Consider the following 25,396-nt stretch of genomic DNA (forward strand, 5'->3'; position numbering starts at 1 on the left):
TTTCATTCATTAGGCCAGTAGTTGGTGTGAGGGTGTCCACCTTACACATAGACAAAGGTGTTTCTGGTTTTGTTATTTGCCACCTTCATTACAGGCCAAAAGCGGAGGACACTCTACCTGCAGAGGGACTCGGAGGAAAACAAAGGAGTGCCCAGTGTGATTTTCACCAAGGGCTTAGAAATTCACACCTATATGAGGTGTTGTTTTTAAGGCTGATAAACATGTGTGAAATGTAAGGGGTGGAGTAGAATGGATTCTTCTTCCCAAAATAGATTTTATGACACAGAAATCAAGAGAATATTGAGGCTGAGATTGTCATTTCTTAATCTCCATGTAAAACAAAAAGAGGAGAGAAAACATTTGCAGTAGAGCAGCAGTGTATCTTAGATACCAGAGTGGTTGTTCTAATTGAAGCTGAACATGGCCATATGGGCAAGTGTGAAAATAGAATGTCCGGCAAGTGTGAAAATAGAATGTCCGTCAAGTGTGAAAAAAGAATGTCCAAGAAGTGCGTAAGGATTCATGAGGTACGTGAAAAAACACAGCATTTCCAGTATTACCAGTCTGATACTCAATTCTCAAATATCTCAACAAACGACGGGTTTATTATGACGGTATTATTAATACAAAATGACAGGTTTATTAACACAAAAATGACTCTGCAGACAAATTCAACAACAACAAAAAAAGGAGAAATGGCGTGGGCAAAAGATTATTTGTATTGCATGCCGAATTTCTAGTCCCTAAAAATTACAAAATCAGTGGATGAATAGCAGGAGTTGCTCCTCTCCTGGCATTGGTGATGTGCAGAGGCAGCCTGTTATTGAAGGTGTTAATTGGCAAATTCAGTACAAGTCAAGAGCATGTTCCCTGTCGTCCTCGCCCAGCAAGGCTAGGTCATTAAACTGAGAATGGATTCTCTCATGCTGCCTTAACCCTTGAAATGCAAGTTATCATTTTATTCCACAACCCCCTCCACCCCACCCCCAAGCTCCAACCCACCCCCATGTGTTATGGTGAAAAACAACTTACATCGATGCAACAGAGGGGCATCGAAGAAGAAGTCATTTCGTTTGGGCTATGGCTTTTAATGGCACAACCGTAATGCCAACTATCTACCAACTATTCTGCACTAAGTATCGACCAATTATTCTGACAACTATTCTCATGATAATCTTTCTACAACACAGACATGAGATGTTATTTTCATATACTCTATGAGGCCATGTCAATAAGGGCCAGAACCCTTGGAGCTGTTAACGTGATGTTGAAAAATGATTTTAACAATGGCATTATCAAAATCACACTGATCATTACTCATGCGAACATGTGTACCATCCAGCCTCCAGGTCCCCTGAAATCGGAGGCTCCTTTGGGGTTCGGGGTGCGATCTCACCACTGCCTCTGTCATCTTTTGCTGTGACTGCCAAATCTGTTCTCCAGAAATCAGGGCTCTCAAACCAGCACTGCAACAAACACACCATGGAGAGAGGGGCCGTTCTGAGACTTTCCAAAGGCAACAATGGCTTCAACACATTTAATCTGACACTGGTAAATCCTACCGCTTTGACACAAAGAGCAAGATGCAGCCCAGCGCATGGTATGGAAACTGTGAGGTGATACGCTGGGCTCACTATGCCAGGAGATTTGGCAGTCCCATTGTGACCAGCCTGCAGATAACTGAATATGTTTCTCTCATGAGTTGTTAATTGTTTGCGTGACATTGATGTTGAGACGCTGTTCTGGACAGGTGGCCTTATTACACTGGCTGGGCATGTGTGGACAGACATCTAGACTGTAGGCTTTTTTTAAATGTTAAGATGGAAAAGGTGAACACATGTCTAGAAGAGGAGAAAATTAGTAACAGATAATACAAACATTTAAACAAATGATTCCTCAACTAGTAGACCAGTCCTTCGAAGATTACAATATATGATAACTGTAGAATAATGTTCAGTAGCAAGATAGTTTGCTTTTTACGTTACAGTAGGAACACATTTGTACCTGTCCGGGTCATAGCATTTACAACCTGGTGGGTCTGTCTACTGTACGTAAACAAGAAAAGACAGAGAAAGAAGCCATTGTAAACAATGCAGCAATTAGAAGTCTAGGCCTACTAATTAAACTTCCCAAATGTTGGTGGTAATTAAAACGGCTGATCAAACTTCCTGTTAATTAACACTACATACTAATTCTAGAATCTGTCTTCCTTTTCTATCTAACAAACATTTCCTCTTTTTTTTACAGACGTTCTGGTAAACAGAAGTGGCACGGCTCTATAGAGGGTTTCCATCAAAAGCATTTTAGTCAATCATTTCACAGTGACTAAATATAGTGTGGTGTGATATGGTGTGGATATGTTGGCCTTATGCAATGTTGATATGCAATGTATGTTTATTCATCATTGATCCGTTTGACCTGTTTGTGTCCGATGTAATCACACATTGCTGTAGAATATTACAGCTGGATATTGTTCGGCTTTATGACTACAATGTAATGTAGGGGTAGCATTGTATGGATCTCTCCTGACTGATAAGGATCACAGAATAAATTGGTCTTTGACATAAGATAATCAATAACAAGTGGTTTTTAAAAAATACTGTAGATGTAAACAGTGCACCTTAGTGTAAAGTATTCAAATACACATGGATTTGAAGCATATATCTCAGTACTATATTTCACTGATTGTGACATGTTAGTCTGGAGTTACATCTAATGAGAGATTGACAAGTGATCTCGCTAGGACAATTTTTTTCCTTGTGTCAAGCTTGGTTTACATTCCACCTAAAGTAGGCGTGAAAGCCCTTGAGTAATGTCATGACAGTGTATTGCGTATACAGTACTTTACTCCAAACACTTTGTAAGTCTGCCACTACGGGAATTTGTTCAGTAATTATGAAAATCTCAATAAGCATAGAATTGTATTTTGAGTAAACATATATTTATATATATATATATATACATTCTAAAATATAAATGATTAGTAGTTACGGTTTAATACCAGCTATTGTGAAAGGAATGTCAGATATTAAATTGATCACTGTGATCATAGAAATCCCTCATTCAGGTTATATTAGATTCATTTGATAGTTGAATGAAAATGGAAGAACTTCAGATGTACAATCTGCAGATTCATTTCCGAACCGGTTAGAATACAGAGATGTGATGATACAGGCCACACAAATCAACTCCTGCCTACGATGACCTTTTGGCTCATTCATGCATTGGCAGAACTGGTGCCAGCACAAATATGTCAGTCCCCCCCTCTCCTCCAGTTGGAATTGACTGCAAGTCCCCTGAAGCTGGTGACTTCCTATTTTTCCCTGAACTCTGTGTAGCTCAGAATGGCGGTGCAGCAGCACTCCTGATTAGCATGAGGTAATGATGGTGAGCTGGGCTCCATTGTTCTAACACCTCCCCTCTCCTCCGCACCAATCTGTCACCGTTCAGCGGGCTAGCGCTGCCTCAAATGCTGCTCTCCCCAAATGAGATGGATAATTAGTTGCCCCTCACGAATGCTGCACTCTTCTCACCCCTGATTGCTTTCACCTTTTTGCTCCTGGCAATTTTGACACCTCGTAATCAGCCTGCTGCTTCCCCCTCCCGATCCATATCGTTCTTCCTCCTATTCCTCAAATGTTCCCTCCAAACACAGTCGACACAACTCACATGGAACAACAAGAGGTTAGGTGCACCTCAAGGTGGGCATACAATGGGATCCCCAGGAGCTGAAGTGAGTTATCTTATCTCGCTGTCCACATTACTTTATTAACAAGTGGATAAACATACAAAAGAGACTGGAAAAAAAATCATAAGCCTAGCTCTCAGTCCCTTCCAAATAACAAGCAGAGACAACATAATTATGTGCAAGCATCTGTCGATGATTCCAGAGAGAGAGCCATACAGTCTGCACTGTGTTCAACTCTTCACAGATTTACAAGGCACAATCATTAGGGAGATTGGGTATTTGTATTTGCTACATTTTTCAGAATAAATTCTCTCTCCTTCACTGTCCATAATTTGATGTGAAAATTCTACAGTTTATGTTCATCCAAATTAGGCATAGCACATTATGCTTGGCACATTGTACATGACCAAAATGTAATATTGAGATTTGTAAATACAGCACAAGGACATGTTGTTTCAGCTATTTTGCCCCCTCAGATAATGTATTGTTTTTGTATTTGTGTGGTGTCCACTTGAACAGCAACAAAGTGTTCTAATAACCTATTAGCATAGGTCAAAGAGAATGAATAGGCTCTCCTCTCCCTTTTGATATTAAATCCTGATCCCTTTCTCTTAGTCCAGAAGGTTTGAGCATAACTATAAAGATTGTTGAAGTTCTATATAAATCAGGCAATACTGTCAGTGATAAAGCAATGACAGTATTCTGTGAATATCACATCCATAAAACACATCTAAATATGATTCAAAATGATGTACAATCAATTAAATAGCTATAAAGTACAAAAATTAAAATGTATGCACTCACTACTGGATAAGAGCTTCTGCTAAATGACTCAAATATAAAATGCAGTATCGGTGTTGAGTAAAGCATGCAAAATGGGATTAATAAAATATCCCGTTTGCAGTCTTCACACCAGCTCATCTACACAGCACAAGTGTTACCAGCCCATATCTGAAGGGCTGCAAGGTCCTCAATGCACACAGATGTGTTTTAATACACATATTTTCCCTATTTCCCTAAGACAACGTCACACAAGATAGTGAAAATTACTACAATTATTTGCAAAGCTGTGAATAAATATTGCCGAAGTCAAAAGCTATTTGTAGGCAAGAGGCTAAGTCTCGCCATGAAAACTCCCGTGTTTCTAACAGCTTGTGTATTTAGTATACTGTTACTAGCTGGTCATTGATAGATTTAAAGACTATCAAATTTAAAATGTAGATCTAATAGTGTAAGCCTAATCACCAACCCATAAAAAGGGAGCAGGGGAATACAAAATAAACCATGCTCATTTGTTTAGTCATCTGTTAATAATGCACTACCTAAAATCTAAATATGTATAAAACTAATCTTTGCCAAGGATAAAAACATTACGCTACAAATTATAAGATAATTGTGCATGTAATTGAATAACTGAGCATGTACCTGATGTTATGTTGAGTAACACATGTTTTAATTAACATGTTTACCTGCACACATCTGCTTTCAATGACCATATGGTGTTAACTTATAAAATTGTTTTAATTAACTGGAATGACTTCACATCCTGTTCTAAGCATACCATACAGCTGCTACAAATTACAAAAGCAAATTTATCCTATTAGTATTTAGGCATTGCCAAAGCCTACTTTTAATAACAACTTCTGACCAATATTTTACTATGCAGACAGCCTAATCGTTTAAAAGTTGCCAAAGATCCTCACTGTAAATTGATTAGTAACACATTATGCTGGACTATGTATTGTAGATTGAAAGGATTTATGTAATGCAGATACTGTAATTATTCTCCTCAAATGTATGAATGGGTGCTGTACTGAACAAAAATATAGTGGCTAGGGAAATCCTGGTTTACAGGCCACATCAGGCCTGCAAGTCACATTATGCTGCCTTGCAAAGTGATGTGCAATTCCTATTGGAATCCAGCCAGTGTTAAGATATCCAATAAGTGGACATTTTAAATCACCCGCAACCTGCATTCAGAATGACTGCCAGGATAGGGAATATTGAATACTGAGACTACCTCAATCATATAAACTGGAACAACCATCTCAGTAATGGGTGCAATCAGTCAAACTACTAAGAGATTGGATTAGTATAGAAAAATGTGTTATATACACTGAACAAAAATATAAATGCAACATGTAAAGTGTTGGTTCCATGTTTCATGAGCTGAAATAAAAGATCCCAGAAATTGTCCATACGCACAAAAAGCTTATTTCTCTAAAATGTTGAGCACAAATTTGTTTACATCCCAGTTAGTGAGCATTTCTCCTTTGCCAAGATAATCCATCCACCTGACAGGTGTGGCATATCAAGAAGCTCATTAAACAGCATGATTATTACACAGGTGTACCTTGTGCTGTGGACAATAAAAGGCCACCAAAATGTGCCATTTTCCCACCCAACACAATACCACAGATGTCTCAAGTTGAGGGAGCGTGCAATTGGCATGCTGACTGCAGGAATGTCCAATGGAGCTGTTGCCAGAGAATTGCATGTTCGTTTCTCTACCATATGCCGCCTCCAGCATCATTTTACAGAATTTGGCAGTACGTCCGACCGGCTTCACAACCGCAGACCACGTGTAATCACGCCAGCCCACGACCTCCACATCCAGCTTATTCACCTGTGGGATCATCTGAGGGGTATTTCTGTCTGTAAAAAAAAAACTTTTGTGTGGAAAAACTCATTCTGATTGGCTGGGCCTGCCTCCCTAGTGGGTGGGCCTACGCCCTCCTGAGCCCCTGCCCAGTCATGTGAAATCCATAGATTAGTTTTGTTCAGTATATATATATATATCATAACTACAAAAAATATTGTTCAGTACTTCAATAATTTTCACGACACGCATTTCCAGATCCACGTGGAGAATTAAAGTTGAATGTTTCCCTGAAAATACATACAGTATCAAAATCTTACTGCTTTGGGGGAGACGTGTACAGTAGGCCTACATGTACATACTGTATGTCAACATGCCAAGTCCCTGTGTTTTATAAAGACTAACAAAATAATACAACTGAAAAATCAAGATTAAATTATTGCTTTATTATACTTAAACCTACATACTGTACAATTCAATTTCATAGGTCTAGCGATGTACAATTTCAAAGTAATATCTTAAGACGACGACTGTAAAATGTACCATTCAACTCTTACAAATTAAATATATGATCAAGAGTGGATTCTAGTCCCGTTGCAAACACCAGTGTCATGTGACATCCAGCCCAGCGCGTGTAATTCATGGCGTGGCAACAAAGACATGAATAAACCATGAATTAAGCCTAGAGGTGTTTCATTGGGCAGCCACTGTCTGCTAGTGTCAATTGCTGGCTTCACTCTCCCTCTGGCAATGAGTATAAAGGTGGCTCTTCATGTGGTCTTGGGGAACTTCCGCGTTGCAGTAGGCACAGATATCAGGGCTGTTGTTGATCTGTTGTTGTGGCGTCGCTCTCACGGCCTGCGCTGCCGCTGCTACTGCATCACAAAGCTCAGGGCTCCACAGAGGCTACATGGAGGGACAAACACACCACTTATACTCCATTATTCATACACTTTGCATTGCTTACACTCACCCACTTACAGTTGGCCATGTGCTTGGGTCTCCACTGAGGAAAGATATGTTGCTCCGGGGAATACAAGCAAAGCAGTGTCCCACTTGAACCCGCTTTCTCAACATCTATAGTTCCTGCCCCACTACTTGTACTATTGTAATGCTGTGCATTTGCTACGGTAGGATTTAGTAGTTACTTGTTCCTGGCATTGTTAATGCCTGAGGCAACGTTTGTTAAGTTAGAAACAGAGAAATCCAAACAATGAAATGTTCGACCATCGGTGTAGGTGTTAATCACAACCCAGATACGCGTCTGAACAACGGTGCATTTCTTCTGTGCCATTTTTAACCAAAAGCCTGGTTAAGCAATACTCAACAAAGAATACATGACAGCTAAATATCAATTTGAGGTACACATCCAGCAATATGGGACTCAGATGAGCCAAGAAATCTGGGAGGCCAATTGCTGTGTATTATCAAAATATGTACTGCATCAATAGATAAAAAAAGAAAGATTGCTTCTATAATTCTGCATACACGACCTCACAGGGGGTGCAGTTGTACTGATAATGGTAGTCATAAAATATACATTACCTTGGTTCTGACATCAACATGGACTTACATAACCAACTACTAAACTGCATGGCAAAAAAAAGCATTATCATCCAAAACAATTGGTGTGTTTTATGATCATTTGTTACTTCTCTATTTGCTGATTGTATGTCAATGACAAATAGCAAGGTAGACACATTGTAATAAATATGCAACAAGCATTGTCGTACACATAGGCCTATCACATCTCAACTCACCTCTGTTTTAGCAGGTATACATCTACTGAATCTAACCAATTAATGGCATTTCCATGTTAGTTTAAAGTTTGACTGGAGCTCTCAACTCGGTAATCAGAGAAAAATTGGCCTTTTATCGCGAGCAACAGCTTTCATTGATGTTTTAGGTTGTCTTTCACTACTTATACGCTCTCTCTCTCTCTCTCCCATTCATTTGCCAGAACAAATCAGGTGTTGTGAATTTCCTACATTTACCTGCTGCAAATAAAGGAAAGAGCATTTCCCGCGAATCTCACCTGCAGGGGCCCACGCACACTCTCGTGTGAGAGTGAGGTGGAGGGGGAGGTGGGTTGAGAGGGAGATGTAGGATACAGGAATGGGATGGCCAGCTCCATAGACGATTCCTCTATCACGGCAGGGATACTGCTGACTGCTGCCCGTTGCCTTGGCATAGACAGGTCAAAGTGTTTCTCTGGAGCGCTGTTCAAGAACTCGTATTCACTGTCTGTGGAGGGGGGGAACTTGACGCTGAGTCTGGTGAGGGAGTCCACTAGATCCCTGTCCTCTTGGCTGGCACCGCGGGATGCCAGGGATGTGGGCGGGTGCTGGAGGATGACCCCTGGCCTTAAGGCTGAGGCTGAGGGGAAGGACCTCTCCGCCTGCTCCGCGGTCACGTCTGTACACTGAATTGGCATGGAGAACTGCTGCACTGTCGAATGGCAAACACAAGGCTTTTATCATACTGTTTATGTAACATAATCGACATTCACTTGCAACATTGAGATATTAACTTATGCTATTGAGTAGCGATTAGTTCCAAGTAATGATGAATAATCAGGTAATAATGAATAACGCCGAGAACCTTTTCCCTGTTTAATTTAATCTTCTAATTTCACACAATAAGTATAATAGGATTTTTTAAAATTTCATTCCAACTTGCTTTTCATTCAACTAACCAGCGCTACACCACACCATGTGTCTGTGGAATAATGAAACATGTTTATCTGCTCATTCTATTTCCACACAGGTAGGTGGGTGGGCCATGGGTCAATGAGGCATTAATGTACGGTTCAGCTTAGTGTGTTGCTATCTAATTGTATACAGGAATCAAGCTAAAGCTACAATATATAATCACTAATACAGTGTTATGCCATATCCAAAGCAATTGTAAGTCAACATACTTTCTCTATTGTAATTAAATTAGAGTCAAGCTGGACATGAGTTCAGGCAATGGGTGCCTTTCAACAGTGCTGGAATAATAAGCAATTTCTCCAATCTAAAATTACTATTGTGCGGACTAATATTACCATTTGCCATGTAATTTCCTTTGTAGAATTTTTTCAGGTGATCTTTTTGTTTCCGGGTTAATGTCTGTATCTGCTGGAATTTCCCCTGAAGAGCTTGAAATGCCTCAAAAACATATTTTCTGAGAGACAAAGAAATACAAGTAAGAAAACTGCTTTTCAGCCAAAAATGAAGTAGAGATACTGGTGACTAAAGCACATACTTCTCAAAACTGCTGTTTACAGGTGCTGTGTGTGGTGAAGGTGACACAATCATTGCCGTTTCCATGTTCCCCTTCTGAAAAACAGACACACATGGCATTGAGGACTTACATGGCAAGAGAACATCCACCATTCAAACTAAAAATGATCCGATTATTGTTAATGAATCTACTAAAATGGTTGCTGCTTTGTGATCGATTAGGGAATTATTTCTCAACAAGAAAGCTGGTGGCTTATTACGGCCTCAGACCCTGCGGTTTGGTGATGTTATCCTCTAGCGCCACCTGTTGATGAAAGACTGTATGTGTGTATTCATTCTTTTAAAATTACACATGATAACGAGTTATGATTATATTAGAAAATAACAAATTCCAAAACACATGTTTTATTTTTGATTAAGGGGGGAAAATAATGCTTTTACATTAGTCAAACAGGTTCAGTGAATTTGTTATCTGGCAAAAAATTAGAGCTTGCGTCCTTTATTAGAGTGACGCAACAAAATGAAAGATGACCTATGTCACAGGAAGTGGAGCTATTGTATTGTGCATTGGCATGAGCTATGCTACTGCTCTCAGGCCCTGCTGAAACAGAATATCTACAAGCAACGTACAATTGGTGAACAACGTATGTTTGTGTGTGTGGCTGTATGTGTGCTCGCTTAAAATAAAAAAATGAGGATATTGAGCTCATTTGAAAGAAAACCAAAATAAAATAATTATGAGGCAGCAACCGGGGATGCCATGTTCGCACCCTATCCAGAGCGTGAACCCCTGAATGAGACATACAGCCCCCTAAATGCAACAAAGTCAAACTTTTGGGGGGGGTCTCTAAATAATGCTCATTTAACCATTATCCTATTTATTTAAAATGCTATTTTTACTATTTCAAATTAAACAAACACCCCCACGTCATGATTTAAACCTCCCCCCCATGTGGCTGCACTTCCTGGGATACTCCCGCATCTCAGTCCCTTTTCAGGTGTCCCTTTTCTTTTTACAAAAAAGGCCCTTCTGTCAGCAAGACGATTCAATTTATTCAGGCTACAAGAGTGTAGACCAAACGACAAATCGGCACGTCATTACACTTTTTACCGTTAAATGACATGTCTTTGCTATATTTACTTATTTTTTCACACATAGGAGGTCCCGATAAAAAAATGTAGACACCCCAAATGTCACAATATAATTCGCACTCTGACCCTATCACATCCTTGCATTTTGCCTGTCTGCATCATATTTGTAAACATAAATAAACAATATCTAATTATCCTCTTATGTGGATTGTATTACTAATTGTGTTAAACATGGTTACCAAGTAATGAATCTTCCGGAAGGAGCTGCTTGGGTTGTCAAAGAGATGGTTGGAAGGAGACAGGGTTTCGTCTTCCTGTTTTCTAGGAACAGCCTCACCTTTCACCTCTCCTAACAATCAAATTAGATAAAAAATATAATGTAGCAGCCCAACCACAGTCAACACGGGAAGTGTCATTTGCGATGGGAAGTGTACAATGTCCCGAAACAGCAATAATATTTCTTACAGCACAATTTATCTCCAGGGGAACCGAAAATATAACAGAATGCATGCACATGCCCAATATAGACTACGGTTTTACTGTTTCTTTCACTATAGTTCAACGGTATGGTATAGAATATGTCAGAATATGTCATCATGCAAACAATAGTATTAAAAAAACAATTATGCTTGTCATTTACCTGAAGGTTGCTTAGTTGCTGCTATCAACTGATCTTTTAGTTTTGAAATCAACTGCTGCTGGTCTTCTATCTGTTTCTGAAGTTTCTGAGTGTGCCGTTGATAATATTCATTCTGCAAAAGTTAACCTTCCATTACATATTAAATCATGAATGTCATCACTTACTAGGTAGGTAGCCTTTTGTAGCCTCTATTGTAAATCACTGTAATTACCATGCTACAGCACTTAATTATATCAAAGCACTGTATAGAAGGCTACGCCACATCGCACTGGATGGGGTTGAAGTCTCATAGGTAAATTAGAAGAGTTAGATTTCTATCGCAATGATTTAGGTATAATACCGTGTTCTGTAGTTCCCTTTTGGCGCTGTCTCGCTCGATAGAGGCCTGGCGGTAAGCTTCAAATGCCTTGTTGAGCTGGTCTCCAATATTCCTCTCCATGCCGTGTGCTCCACAATCATTACTGACACAGCAGTCATGGGCCCTGTGGCAACATATCACACAACCAATGTTTAGGGGCACAATGCTGCATTAAAGCACATTATCACATGATTTGCTGTAAAAACGAAGTCCTCCTCGCTAATCATGAAACTGGGGCCAGTGCATACTTCTCTTTTACGCCTGTACTTGCTAATTTTAGAAACGTACGGTAAACATTTCAGGATGATCATAAGTGGCCTGTGTAGAAATAGCCTCTTGGTGAGAAAGCAAAAACAAACATCCAAAAGATCTACTAAATAAATAAATGTTTAAGTACTCATGATGATAAGAACATCACTTACATAAATTGATGACATCTATTGACATCTTTGGTTCATACATGACCAATGGCTGCAACAACTCTACTAAATAATAGGTTTCATAAATTATAATGAAATGTACAATATTTGGGGTAAACGTACCTCAATGTTGTTAGCTATTATTATGATAGCTAATGACTAATACCAAATAACCTACTGTATCTCTATCAATACAACTGCATTATGACATGATCAATACATTAAGCTACTAATACAATAAAGTCAATTGCCAATGACCTAAACCAGGGGTCTTCAACCTTTTCTTGCCAATGTAGCCCTCCCAGGCAAACCGGCGACCCAGGGTCCCCCAACATACGTTAGGGCTAAAAAACAAAAGGGCTTAGCATCAGGTGAATGATGATGGCAAGGAGAAGTAATCAACATTTTAAAATAAATAGATTTGGAATATAGTTTTTCATTATTTTGACTTCCACACATTATAATTGGTAGAGTTAAACAAAGGGTAGCCATGTGCTGACAAAAGCTTTCTTGACTTGGACATAGATTTAACAGCAGCCAGTGGCACTTGCCGAACCAGTAGCCTATTTGAGGGTAGTTTTTCAAGGCCTATGTCAGATATACTCCAGTGAGTGTAATTGGCTCCAATGAGTGTAATTTGCTCAATATTAGGAGTTGGGAAATAAAGTTTGACATCCTTAGAAAAAAGATACTCTTCTTTTTTACTGTTGTTGCTAGCGATATTCATAAAATCATTGAATTCATTTTAAAACAATTGAATACATTTTAGAATAAGGCTGTAAGGTAACAAAATGTTGAGAAAGTGAAGCAATCTGAATACTTTCTGAATGCACTGTATAAGTATATTCGGAAATTATTCAGACCCCTTCACTTTTCCCACATTTTGTTACGTTACAGCCTTATTCTAAAATTGATTAAATCGTCCCCCCCCCCCCCCCCCTCATCAATCTACACACAATACCCGATAATGACAAAGCAAAAACAGGTTTTTAGAAATTGTTGCAACTTTATAAAAAATAAATAAATAAATGAAATATCACATTTACATATGTATTCAGACCCCTTACTCAGTACTTTGTTGAAACACCTTGGCAGCGATTACAGCCTCGAGTCTACTTGGGTATGATGATACAAGCTTGGCACACCAGTATTTGGGTGGGGTCTCCCAATCTTCTCTGGAGATCCTATCAAGCTCTGTCAGGTTGGATGGGGAGCGTCGCTGCACAGCTATTTTCAGGTCTCTTCAGAGATGTTAGATCGGGTTCAAGTCCAGGCTCTGGCTGGGCCACTCAAGGACATTCAGAGACTTGTCCCCAAGCCACCCTTACATTGTCTTGGCTGTGTGCTTAGGGTTGTTGTCCTGTTGGAAGGTGAACCTTCGCCCCATTCTGAGGTCCCAAGCGTTCTGGAGCAGGTTTTCATCAAGGACCTCTGTACTTTGCTCCGTTTATCTTTCCCTCGATGCTGACTTGTCTCCCAGTCCCTGCCGCCTAAAAACATCCCCACAGCATGATGCTGCAACCATCATGCTTCACCGTAGGGATGGTGCCAGGATTCCTCCAGACGTGACGCTTGGCATTCAGGCCAAAGAGTTCAATCTTGCTTTCATCAGACCAGAGAATCTTGTTGGTCATAGTCTGAGAGTCCTTAGGTGGAGACTGTCATGTGCATTTTACCGAGGAGTGGCTTCCGTCTGGCCACTCCACCATAAAGGCCTGATTGGCGGAGTGCTGCAGAGATGGTTGTCCTTCTAGAAGGTTCTCCCATCACCCCAGAGGAACTCTGGAGCTCTGCAAAGTGAACATTGAGTTCTTGGTCACCTCCCTAACCAAGGCCCTTCATCCCCGATTGCACAATTTGGCCAGGGTGTCAGCTCTAGGAAGAGTCTTGGTGGTTCCAAACTTCTTTCATTCAATAATAATAGAGGCCACTGTCTTCTTGGGAACCTTCAATGCAGAAGTCATTTTTTATTACCCTTCCCCAGATCTGTGCCTCAACAAACCTGTCTCGGAGCTCTAAGGACAATTCCTTCGACCTCATGCACTGTCAACTGTGGGACCTTATATAGAAAAGGTGTGTCTCTTTCCAAATCATGTCCAATAAATTGAATTTACCACAGGTGGACTCCAATGAAGTTGTAGAAACATCTCAAGGATGATCAATGGAAACAGGATGCACCTGAGCTCAATTTCGATTCTAAAAGCAAATGGTCTAAAACCGTATTTACGTAAGTTATGTTTTTTATTTGTAATAAATTAGCAAAAATAATGTGTGTAGATTGATGGGAGAAAAAAAACAATTTAACCCATTGTAGAATAAGGCTGTAATGTAACGAAATGTGGAAAGTCAAGGGGTCTAAATAGTTTCCAAATGTATCATATACACTACCGTTCAAAAGTTTGGAGTCACTCTAGAAATGTCCTTGTTTTTTGTCCATTAAAATAACATCAAATTGATCAGAAATACAGTGTAGACATTGTTAATGTTGTAAATTACTATTGTACCTGGAAACGGCAGAATTTCGATGGAATATCTACATAGGCGTACAGAGGCCAATTATCAGCAACCATCACTCCTCTGCTCCAATGGCACGTTGTGTTAGCTAATCCAAGTTTATCATTTTAAAAGGCTAATTGATCATTAGAAAACTCTTTTGCAATTATGTTAGCACAGCTGAAAACTGTTGGTCTGATTAAAGAAGCAATAAGACTGGCCTTCTTTAGACTAGTTGAGTATCTGGAGCATCAGCATTTCGGGGTTTGATTACAGGCTCAAAATGGCCAGAATCAAACACTTACTTCTGAAACTTGTCACTATTCTTGTTCGGAGAAATGAAGGCTATTCCAATGCGAGAAATTGCCAAGAAATTGAAGATCTCGTACAATGCTGTGAACTACTCCCTTCACAGAACAGCGCAAACTGGCTCTAACCAGAATAGAAAGAGGAGTGGAAGGCCCCGGTGCACAACTGAGCAAGACGACAAGTACATTAGAGTGTCTAGTTTGAGAAACAGACGCCTCACAAGTCCTCAACTGGCAGCTTCATTAAATAGTACCCGCAAAACACCAGTCTCATCGTCAACAGTGAAGAGGCGACTCCGGGATGCTGGCCTTCTAGGCAGTTGCAAAGCAAATACATATCTCAGACTGGCCAGTAAAAATAAAAGATTAAGAAGGGAAAAAACACAGACACTGGACAGAGGAACTCTGCCTAGAAGGCCAGCATCCTGGAGTCGCCTCTTCCCTGTTGACGTTGAGACTGGTGTTTCAGGATTGGTGGGTCCCCTGTGGGATGGTTGAGCTAACGTAGGCTAATGCGATTAGCATGAGGTTGTAAGTAACAAGAACATTTCCCAAGACATAGACATATCTGAAATTGGCAGAAAGCTTAAATTCTTGTTAATCTAACTGCACTGTCCAATTTACAGTAGCTACTACACTGAAAGAATACCATGCTAATGTTTGAGGAGAGTGCACAGCTTAACATGAAAAGTTATTAATAAACAACTTAGGCACATTTGGGCAGTCTTGATACAACATTTTGAACAGAAATGCAATGGTTCATTGGATCAGACAAAATCGTTGCACATACACTGCTGCCATCTAGTGGTCAATATCTAAATTGCATCTGGGCTGGAATAAAACATTATGGCCTTTCTCTTGCATTTCAAAGATGGTACAAAAAAAATACAAAAAACGTTTTTTTCTTTGTCTTATCTTTTACCAGATCTAATGCGTTATATTCTCCTACATTCCTTTCACATTTCCACAAACTTTAAAAAGTGTTTCCTTTCAAATGGTACCAAGAAAATGTATATCATTGCTTCAGGGGCTGAGCTACATGCAGTTAGATTTGAGTATTTCATTTTAGGCGAAAATTGAAGAAAAAAAAAGGGACCGTTCCTTTAAGAGTTTAATCAGAACAACAGTTTTGCGCTGTGCTAACATAATTGCAAAAGGGTTTTCTAATGATCAATTAGCCTTTTAAAATTATAAACTTGGATTAGCTAACACAACATGTCATTGGAACACAGGAGTGATGGTTGCCGATAATAGGCCTCTGTACGTCTATGTACAGTTGAAGTCGGAAGTTTACATACACCTTTGCCAAATACATTTAAACTCAGTTTTTCACAATTCTTGACATTTAATCCTAGTAAAAATGCACTGTCTAAGTTCAGTTAGGATCACCACTTTATTTTAAGAATGTGAAATTTCAGAATAATAGTAGAGAGAATGATTTATTTCTGCTTTTATTTCTTTAATCACATTCCCAGTGGGTCAGAAGTTTACATACACTCAATTAGTATTTGGTAACATTGTCTTTAAATTGTTTAACTTGGGTCAAACGTTTCAGGTAGGCTTCCACAATCTTCCCACAATAAGTTGGGTGAATTTTGGCCCATTCCTCCTGACAGAACTGGTGTAACTGAGTCATGTTTGTAGGCCTCCTTGCTCGCACAAGCTTTTTCACTTCTGCCCACAGATTTTCTATAGGATTGAGGTCAGGGCTTTGTGATGGCCACTCCAATACCTTGACTTTGTTGTCCATAAGGCATTTTGCCACAACTTTGGAAGCATGCTTGGGGTCATTGTCCATTTGGAAGAACCATTTGCGACCAAGCTTCCCGACTGATGTCTTGAGATGTTGCTTCAATATATCCACATAATTTTCCTATCCTCATGATGCCATCTATTTTGTGAAGTGCACCAGTCCCTCCTGCAGCAAAGCACCCCAACAACATGATGCTGCCACCCCGGTGCTTCGCGGTTGGGATGGTGTTCTTCGGCTTGCAAGCCGCCCCCTTTTTCCTCCAAACATAACGATGGTCATTTTGGCCAAACAGTTCTATTTTTGTTTCATCAGACCAGAGGACATTTCTCCAAAAAGTATGATCTTTGTCCCCATGTGCAGTTGCAAACCGTAGTCTGGCTTTTTTATGGCGGTTTTGGAGCAGTGGCTTTGTCCTTGCTGAGCGGCCTTTCAGGTTATGTCGATATAGGAGTCGTTTTACTGTGGCTATAGATACATTTGTACCTGTTTCCTCCAGCATCTTCACAAGGTCCTTTGCTGTTGTTCTGGGATTGATTTGCACTTTTCGCACCAAAGTACGTTCATCTCTAGGAGACAGAATGCGTCTCCTTCCTGAGCGGTATGACGGCTGTGTGGTCCCATGGTTTTTATACTTGCGTACTATTGTTTGTACAGATGAACGTGGTACCTTCAGGCGTTTGGAAATTGCTCCCAAGGATGAACCAAGGTCTACAATTTATTTTACATTTACATTTAAGTCATTTAGCAGACGCTCTTATCCAGAGCGACTTACAAGTTGGTGCATTCACCTTATGATGTCCAGTGGAACAACCACTTTACAATAGTGCATCTAACTCTAAGGGGGGGGGGGGGGGGGGGTTAGAAGGATTACTTTATCCTATCCTAGGTATTCCTTAAAGAGGTGGGGTTTCATTTTCATTTTCATTTTCTGAGGTCTTGGCTGATTTCTTTTGATTTTCCCATGATGTCAAGCAAAGAGGCACTGAGTTTGAAGGTAGGCCTTGAAATACATCCACAGGTACACCTCCAATTGACTCAAATGATGTCAATTAGCCTATCAGATGCTTCCAAAGCCATGACATCATTTTCTGGACTATTCCAAGCTGTTTAAAGGCACAGTCAACTTAGTGTATGTAAACTTCTGAGCCACTGGAATTGTGATACAGTGAATTATAAGTGAAATAATCTGTCTGTAAACAATTGTTGGGAAAATTACTTGTGTCATGCACAAAGTAGATGTCCTAACCTACTTGCCAAAACTATAGTTTGTTAACAAGAAATGTGTGGAGTGGTTGAAAAACTAGTTTAATGACTCCAACTTAAGTGTATGTAAACTTCCGACTTCAACTGTACATATTCCATTAAAAATCAGCCGTTTCCAGCTAGAATAGTCTTTTACAACATTACCAATGTCTACACTGTACCTCTGATAAATTTGATGTTATTTTAAATGGACAAAATAATTACCTTTTCTTTCAAAACAAGGAAATGTCTACACTGTAGGATCTCGTCACAGCATTTTTGTGCATTCAAATTGCCATCGATAAAATGCAATTGTATTAGTTGTCCATAGATTATGCCAGCCCATACCATAACGCCACCACCACCACAGCAAACCGCGCACCCACACGATGTCATACACGTGGTCTGCGGTTGTGAGGCCAGTTGGACGTACTGTCAAATTCTCTAAAGCAACACTGGAGGCAACTTATGGTAGAAAAATGAACATTAAATTCTCTGGCAACAGTTCTGGTGGACATTCCTGCAGTTAGCATGTCAATTGCACCCTCCCTCAAAACTTGAGACATTTTAGTGGCCTTTTATTGTCCACAGCACAAGGTGCACCTGTGTAATAATCATGCTGTTTAAACAGCTTGTTGATATGCCACACCTGTCAGGTAGATGGATTATTTTGGCAAAGGAGAAATGCTCACTAACAAGGGTGTAAACAAATGTGTGCACAAAATGTGAGAGCAATAACCTTTTTGTGCATATGGAACATTTCTGGGATATTTTATTTCAGCTCATGAACCACACTTTACATGTTGTATTTATATTTTTGTTCAGTATACAGTGGGGGAAAAAAGTATTTAGTCAGCCACCAATTGTGCAAGTTCTCCCACTTAAAAAGATGAGAGGCCTGTAATTTTCATCATAGGTACACTTCAACTATGACAGACAAAATGAGAAAAAAAATCCAGAAAATCACATTGTAGGATTTTTAATGAATTTATTTGCAAATTATGGTGGAAAATAAGTATTTGGTCAATAACAAAAGTTTCTCAATACTTTGTTATATACCCTTTGTTGGCAATGACAGAGGTCAAACGTTTTCTGTAAGTCTTCACAAGGTTTTCACACACTGTTGCTGGTATTTTGGCCCATTCCTCCATGCAGACCCCCTGTAGAGCAGTGATGTTTTGGGGCTGTTGCTGGGCAACACCGACTTTCAACTCCTTCCAAAGATTTTCTATGGGGTTGAGATCTGGAGACTGACTAGGCCACTCCAGGACCTTGAAATGCTTCTTACGAAGCCACTCCTTCGTTGCCCGGGCGGTGTGTTTGGGATCATTGTCATGCTGAAAGACCCAGCCACGTTTCATCTTCAATGCCATGCTGATGGAAGGAGGTTTTCACTCAAAATCTCACGATACATGGCCCCATTCATTCTTTCCTTTACACGGATCAGTCGTCCTGGTCCCTTTGCAGAAAAACAGCCCCAAAGCATGATGTTTCCACCCCCATGCTTCACAGTAGGTATGGTGTTCTTTGGATGCAACTCAGCATTCTTTGTCCTCCAAACACGACGAGTTGAGTTTTTACCAAAAAAGTTATATTTTGGTTTCATCTGACATTCTCCCAATCTTCTTCTGGATCATCCAAATGCTCTCTAGCAAACTTCAGACGGGCCTGGACATGTACTGGCTTAAGCAGGGGGACACGTCTGGCACTGCAGGATTTGAGTCCCTGGCGGCGTAGTGTGTTACTGATGGTAGGCTTTGTTACTTTGGTCCCAGCTCTCTGCAGGTCATTCACTAGGTCCCCCCGTGTGGTTCTGGGATTTTTGCTCACCGTTCTTGTGATCATTTTGACCCCACGGGGTGAGATCTTGCGTGGAGCCCCAGATCGAGGGAGATTATCAGTGGTCTTGTATGTCTTCCATTTCCTAATAATTGCTCCCACAGTTGATTTCTTCAAACCAAGCTGCTTACCTATTGCAGATTCAGTCTTCCCAGCCTGGTGCAGGTCTACAATTCTGTTTCTGGTGTCCTTTGACAGCTCTTTGGTCTTGGCCATTGTGGAGTTTGGAGTGTGACTGTTTGAGGTTGTGGACAGGTGTCTTTTATACTGATAATAAGTTCAAACAGGTGCCATTAATACAGGTAATGAGTGGAGGACAGAGGAGCCTCTTAAAGAAGAAGTTACAGGTCTGTGAGAGCCAGAAATCTTGCTTGTTTGTAGGTGACCAAATACTTATTTTCCACCATAATTTGCAAATAAATTCATAAAAAATCCTACAATGTGACTTTCTGGATTTTTTTCCTCATTTTGTCTGTCATAGTTGAAGTGTACCTATGATGAAAATTACAGGCCTCTCTCATCTTTTTAAGTGGGAGAACTTGCACAATTGGTGACTGACTAAATACTTTTTTGCCCCACTGTAGATCTATATATACACACACACACAGTACCAGTCAAACGTTTGGACACACCTACTCATTCAAGGGTTTTTCTTTATTTTACTATTTTCTACATTGTAGAATAATAGTGAAGACATCAAAACTATGAAATAACACATATGGAATCATGTAGTAACCAGAAAAAGTGTTAAACAAATCAAAATATATTTGAGATTCTTCAAAGTAGCCACCCTTTGCCTTGACGACAGCTTTGCACACGCTTGGCATTCTCTCAACCAGCTTCACCTGGAATGCTTTTCCAACAGCCTTGAAGGAGTTCCCACATATGCTGAGCACTTGTTGGCCACTTTTCCTTCACTCTGCGGTCCAACTCATCCCAAACCATCTCAATTTGGTTGAGGTCGGGTGATTGTGGAGGCCAGGTCATCTGATGCAGCACTCCATCACTCTCCTTTTTGGTCAAATAGCCCTTACACAGCCTGGAGGTGTGTTGGGTCATTGTCCTGTTGAAAAACAAATGATTGTCCCACTAAACGCAAACAAGATGGGAAAGCATATCGCTGCAGAATGCTGTGGTAGCCATACTGGTTAAGTGTGCCTTGAATTCTAAATAAACCACAGACAGTGTCACCAGCAAAGCACCCCCATACCATCACACCTCCTCCATGCTTCACAGTGGGAACCACACATATAGAGATCATCCATTCACCTACTCTGCGTCTCACAAAGACACACGGTTGGAACCAAAAATCTCAAATTTGGACACATCAGACCAAAGGACAGATTTCCACTGATCAAATGTCAATTGCTCTTGTTTCTTGGCCCAATCAAGTCTATTCCTCTTATTGGTAGTAGTTTCTTTGCAGCAATTCGACCACGAAGGCCTGATTCACGCAGTCTCCTCTCAACAGTTGATGTTGACATGTGTCTGTTACTTAAAGGCTGGTAACTCTAATGAACTTATTCTCTGCAGCAGAGGTAACTCTGGGTCTTCCTTTCCTGTGGCGGTCCTGAGGAGAGCCAGTTTCATCATAGCACTTGATGGTTTATGCGACTGCACTTGAAGAAACTTTCAAAGTTCTTGACATTTTCCGGATTGACTGACCTTCATATCTTAAAGTAATAATGGACTGTTGTTTCTCTTTGCTTATTTGAGCTGTTGCCATAATATGGACTTGGCATTTACCAAATAGGGCTATCTTCTCTATACCACCCCTACCTTGTCACAACACAACTGATTGGCTCAAAACGCATTAACTTCTTATGGCTGCATCCCGCTACCGGGATCGATATGACAACAGCCAGTGAAAGTGCAGGGCGCCAAATTCAAACAACAGAAATCTCATAATTAAAATTCCTTAAACATACATGTGTCTTATATCATTTTAAAGGTAATCTTGTTGTTAATCCCACCAAAGTGTCCGATTTCAAATATGCTTTTCAGCGAAAGCACTACAAACGATTATGTTAGGTCACCACCAAACCACAATAAGCACAGCCATTTTTCCAGCGAAAGATAGCTTTCACAAAAAGCAGAAATATAGATAAAATTAATCACTAACCTTTGATTATCTTCATCAGATGACACTCATAGGACTTCATGTTACACAATACATGCATGTTTTGTTTGATAAAGTTCATATTTATAACAAAAAATCTGAGTTTACATTGGCGCGTTACATTCACTAGTTCCAAAAACATCAAGTGATTTTGCATAGCCACATCGTTTCAACAGAAATACTCATCATAAATGTAGATGATAATACAAGTTATACACATGGAATTATAGATATACCTCTCCTTAATGCAACCGCTGTGTCAGATTTAAAAAAAACTTTACGGAAAAAGCAAATCATGCAATAATCTGAGACGGAGCTCAGAACAATAGCCAAATTAGCCGCCATGTTGGGGTCAACAGAAACCAGAAAATACATGATAAATGTTTCCTTACCTTTGACGAACTTCATCAGAATGCAGTCCTAGGAATCCCAGGTCCACAATAAATGCTTGATTTATTCGATAATGTCCGTTATTTATGTCCAATTACCTACTTTGGTTAGCGCTTTTGGTAAATAATTCCAAAGTCACAAAGCGTGTCCACTATAACGTGACGAAATGTCCAAAAGTTCCGTAACAGTCAGTAGAAACATGTCAAACGATGTACTGAATCAATCTTTAGAATGTTGTTAACATACATCTTGAATAACGTTCCAACCGGAGAATTAGATTGACTTCAGAAGAGCGGAGGAACAGAGTGAATGCATGGTCAGCTCGTGGCAGACCTGACTAATTCCTGTCTCCTTCGGCCCCCCTCACATTAGAGTCATCAGACAAAGTTCTATTGACTGTTGACATCTAGTGGAAGCCGTAGGAAGTGAAAACACATCAATATCTCGCTGTAATTTCAATGAGAGCTTGGTTGAAAATCTGCCACCTCAGAAAAAATTCAAACAGGAAGTGGAACTTCTCAGGTTTTTGCCTGCCATCTGAGTTCTGTTACACTCACAGACATAATTCAAACAGTTTTAGAAACTTCAGAGTGTTTTCTATCCAATACGAATAATAATATGCATATATTAGCAACTGGGACTGAGGAGCAGGCAGTCTACTATGGGCACCTTTGTGCACCTTTCATCCAAGCTACTCATTACTGCCCCTGCAGCCATAAGAGGTTTTAAGAGGAAAATCCACAAATTAACCTTTAACAAGCCACACCTGTTAATTGAAATGTATTCCATGTGACTACCACATAAAGCTGGTTGAGAGAATGCCAAAAGTGTCCAAAACTGCCATCAAGGCAAAGGGTGGCTACTTTGAAGAATCTCAAATATAAAATATATTTTGATATGTTTAACACTTTTTTGGTTACTACATGGTTCCATATGTGTTATCTCATAATTTTGATGTCTTCACTATTATTAGACAATTGTAAAAATAAAGAAAAATCCTGGAATGAGTAGGTGTGTCCAAACATGACTGGTACTGTATGTATGTATATATGTAGTGCCTTTGGAAAGTATTCAGACCCCTTGACTTTTTGCGCATTTTGTTGTTACACCTTTATTCTAAAATGGATTTTAAAAAAAATTTAAGTCCTCAGCAGTCTACACACAATACCCCATAATAACTAAGCGAAAACAGGTTTAGGAAAATTTGCAAATGTATTACAAATAAAACAGAAATACCTGATTTACCTAAGTATTCAGACTCTTTGCTATGAGACTCGAAATTGAGCTCAGGCGCATCCTGTTTCCGTTGATCATCCTTGAGATGTTTCTACAACTTCATTGGAGTCCACCTGTGGTAAATTCGATTGGATTGGACATGCTTTGTAAACGCACACACCTGTCTTAATAAAGGTCCCACAGTTGAGTGCATGTCAGAGCAAACCAAGCCATGAGGTTCAAGGAATTGTCTGTAGAGAAACTCCCCAATTACAGGTGTGCAAAGCTTGTAGCGTCATACCCAAGAAGACTCGAGGCTGTAATCGCTGCCAAAGGTGCTTCAAAGTACAGAGTAAAGGGTCTGAATACCGATGTAAATGTGATGTGTTTCTGTTTTTGCTTTGTCATTATGGGGTATAATAGTATGTAGATTGAGAGAGGAAAAAAAAAAAAAAATCAATTTTAGAATATGGCTGTAACGTAACAATGTGGGAAATAGTCAAGGGATCTGAATATTTCCAAATGCACTGTATATGTAGATTTGTTTATAGCGGACCCCTGCAGTATGGACCCCCGGTTAAATACCCCTGACCTAAACTGTGAATCTTTGACATCTCTAATGCTTTTCGGTTGGGTATTGTTTTTCCTGGGTGTTCTGAATCTTTTTTTTTTTTTACTTTGAATTTACAATGAATAATGAGCATGGTAATATGTTTGGTTACTTCATTTGATTAAACAGCTAATCCCATTCTCTAACTTTGAATTTACAATGAATAATGAGCATGGTAATATGTTTGGTTACTTCGTTTGATTAAACAGCTAATCCCATTCTCTATCTAGTAATTTACTTTAAACACACTCAAGCTTAAAACAGTCATTGTATGTCACTGGTTGCAGACCAAGTAGCACGATATGCAGCCAGTAGCTCTGACCCAGAAAGTCTTCCTGCGTAGATTAAAACACCAAAGTGTGAGATATGGCTTGGAAAATGTACCTCAATCCAGGGATGAGAAATGCGTCGTACCCCAAATTGTCCCATTATCCCACCTGTTCCATTTAGAAGATTGAACGACTGCTAGACAATTCGGAGTACAACGCATTTCTCATCCCTGGATTGAAGTATATTTTCTGAGCCATATCTCGCGCCAGCTCCGCTGTGTCTTAATCTAAACAGGAAACCTGTCCGACCCTAGTGCAGCTGTAAACAAGCGGGTCAAATCTGCTGGCTACATGATATGAAGATTACACCGTAGCCTGAAGCAGCCAAATAGTTCTACATTTCTAGCAACATTCTATCAAGCACGAACTGGCTACACAGAACGTTGACATTCATAAATTGAACGTTGACTATACAAAATTGGTATAGTTCTGTTTTGTCGTATTGAATGTCAATAGTTAGCAAGTTGAGATAGTTAGATATCAGATCTAGCCTAGGTCCGTTCGCCCTCAACTTTGGTATCTGATTGTAGCCTATAATAACAGTATCTTACCTTCATTCGAAAATTGCCAAACTATTGTTTTGATACTGCGACAGCTTCTTATTCTTCGAGTGGCCTATATGTACGACTTGCGGGAGAGGATATGGTGTATTTCGAACAAATGTACATTTTACATGTTTTATAACGCGTTGGGAACTTCCCTCGGGGAATCCCCCGCGCCTGTTAGACTTCCGCCTTGCTGGATTCTGACCAATCAACTTTGAGGTACTAAATTCGTGCTAGGTGGTTTAGCAAATTGAGGGTTCTTCTTGCTGCCTACACGTCTTCAATGTTGTGCATGTAAAAAGTAATCCGATAAAACAAAGTTAAGTGGCAGAAAAATGTGTTGAATTTATTGTGACCTTCGCTGATAAGTGTTTTCTCACACTGTTAAGCATAGCTAGCTAAATTAATCAGAACCCAACATTTCAGCCCTCAGTGTTGGTGTGAAATGTGTTTTGCCCAAATTGTGGTGAACACTTACTGGTCTCTGACAGATAGTTTATATTAAAATATGTCAACACATGCTCTTTGCAAAA

General features: G+C 39.9%; 1 protein-coding gene across 5 annotated transcripts; it reads right to left on the reverse strand.

Moving 5' to 3' along the window:
* Positions 1-6,712: 6,712 nt before the first annotated feature.
* Positions 6,713-25,062, reverse strand: LOC139546910 (TRAF family member-associated NF-kappa-B activator-like). 5 transcript variants are annotated; one of them, XM_071355842.1, is made up of 9 exons: positions 24,870-24,998; positions 12,279-12,364; positions 11,584-11,725; positions 11,244-11,355; positions 10,843-10,949; positions 9,534-9,607; positions 9,334-9,452; positions 8,323-8,735; positions 6,713-7,193 (listed from the first exon to the last, which is right to left on the reverse strand). In XM_071355842.1, the coding sequence occupies exons 2-9, from the start codon at positions 12,353-12,355 to the stop codon at positions 7,008-7,010; spliced, it is 1,230 nt and encodes a 409-aa protein (XP_071211943.1). In that variant the 5' UTR covers positions 12,356-12,364; positions 24,870-24,998; the 3' UTR covers positions 6,713-7,007. The 5 variants fall into 5 exon arrangements, with proteins under 5 accessions (XP_071211943.1, XP_071211942.1, XP_071211945.1 ...); XM_071355841.1 differs by having other exon boundaries at positions 10,843-10,952; XM_071355844.1 differs by lacking the exon at positions 12,279-12,364 and having other exon boundaries at positions 10,843-10,952; positions 24,870-25,062.
* Positions 25,063-25,396: the final 334 nt, after the last annotated feature.

This window comes from Salvelinus alpinus, chromosome 20 (assembly GCF_045679555.1).
Source record: "Salvelinus alpinus chromosome 20, SLU_Salpinus.1, whole genome shotgun sequence".
Taxonomy (NCBI): domain Eukaryota; kingdom Metazoa; phylum Chordata; class Actinopteri; order Salmoniformes; family Salmonidae; genus Salvelinus; species Salvelinus alpinus.

Excerpts from the sequence above, each read along its gene's own strand:
- LOC139546910 (XM_071355841.1), bottom strand. The coding sequence starts at position 12,355 with ATGTTGGGGGACCCTGGGTCGCCGGTTTGCCTGGGAGGGCTACATTGG. Across the intron at positions 9,453-9,533 it reads GTAAACAGCAGTTTTGAGAA|AAAATATGTTTTTGAGGCAT; the intron begins GTATGTGCTTTA and ends TTTGTCTCTCAG. Across the intron at positions 7,194-8,322 it reads GTGTGCGTGGGCCCCTGCAG|CCTCTGTGGAGCCCTGAGCT; the intron begins GTGAGATTCGCG and ends CCCTCCATGTAG.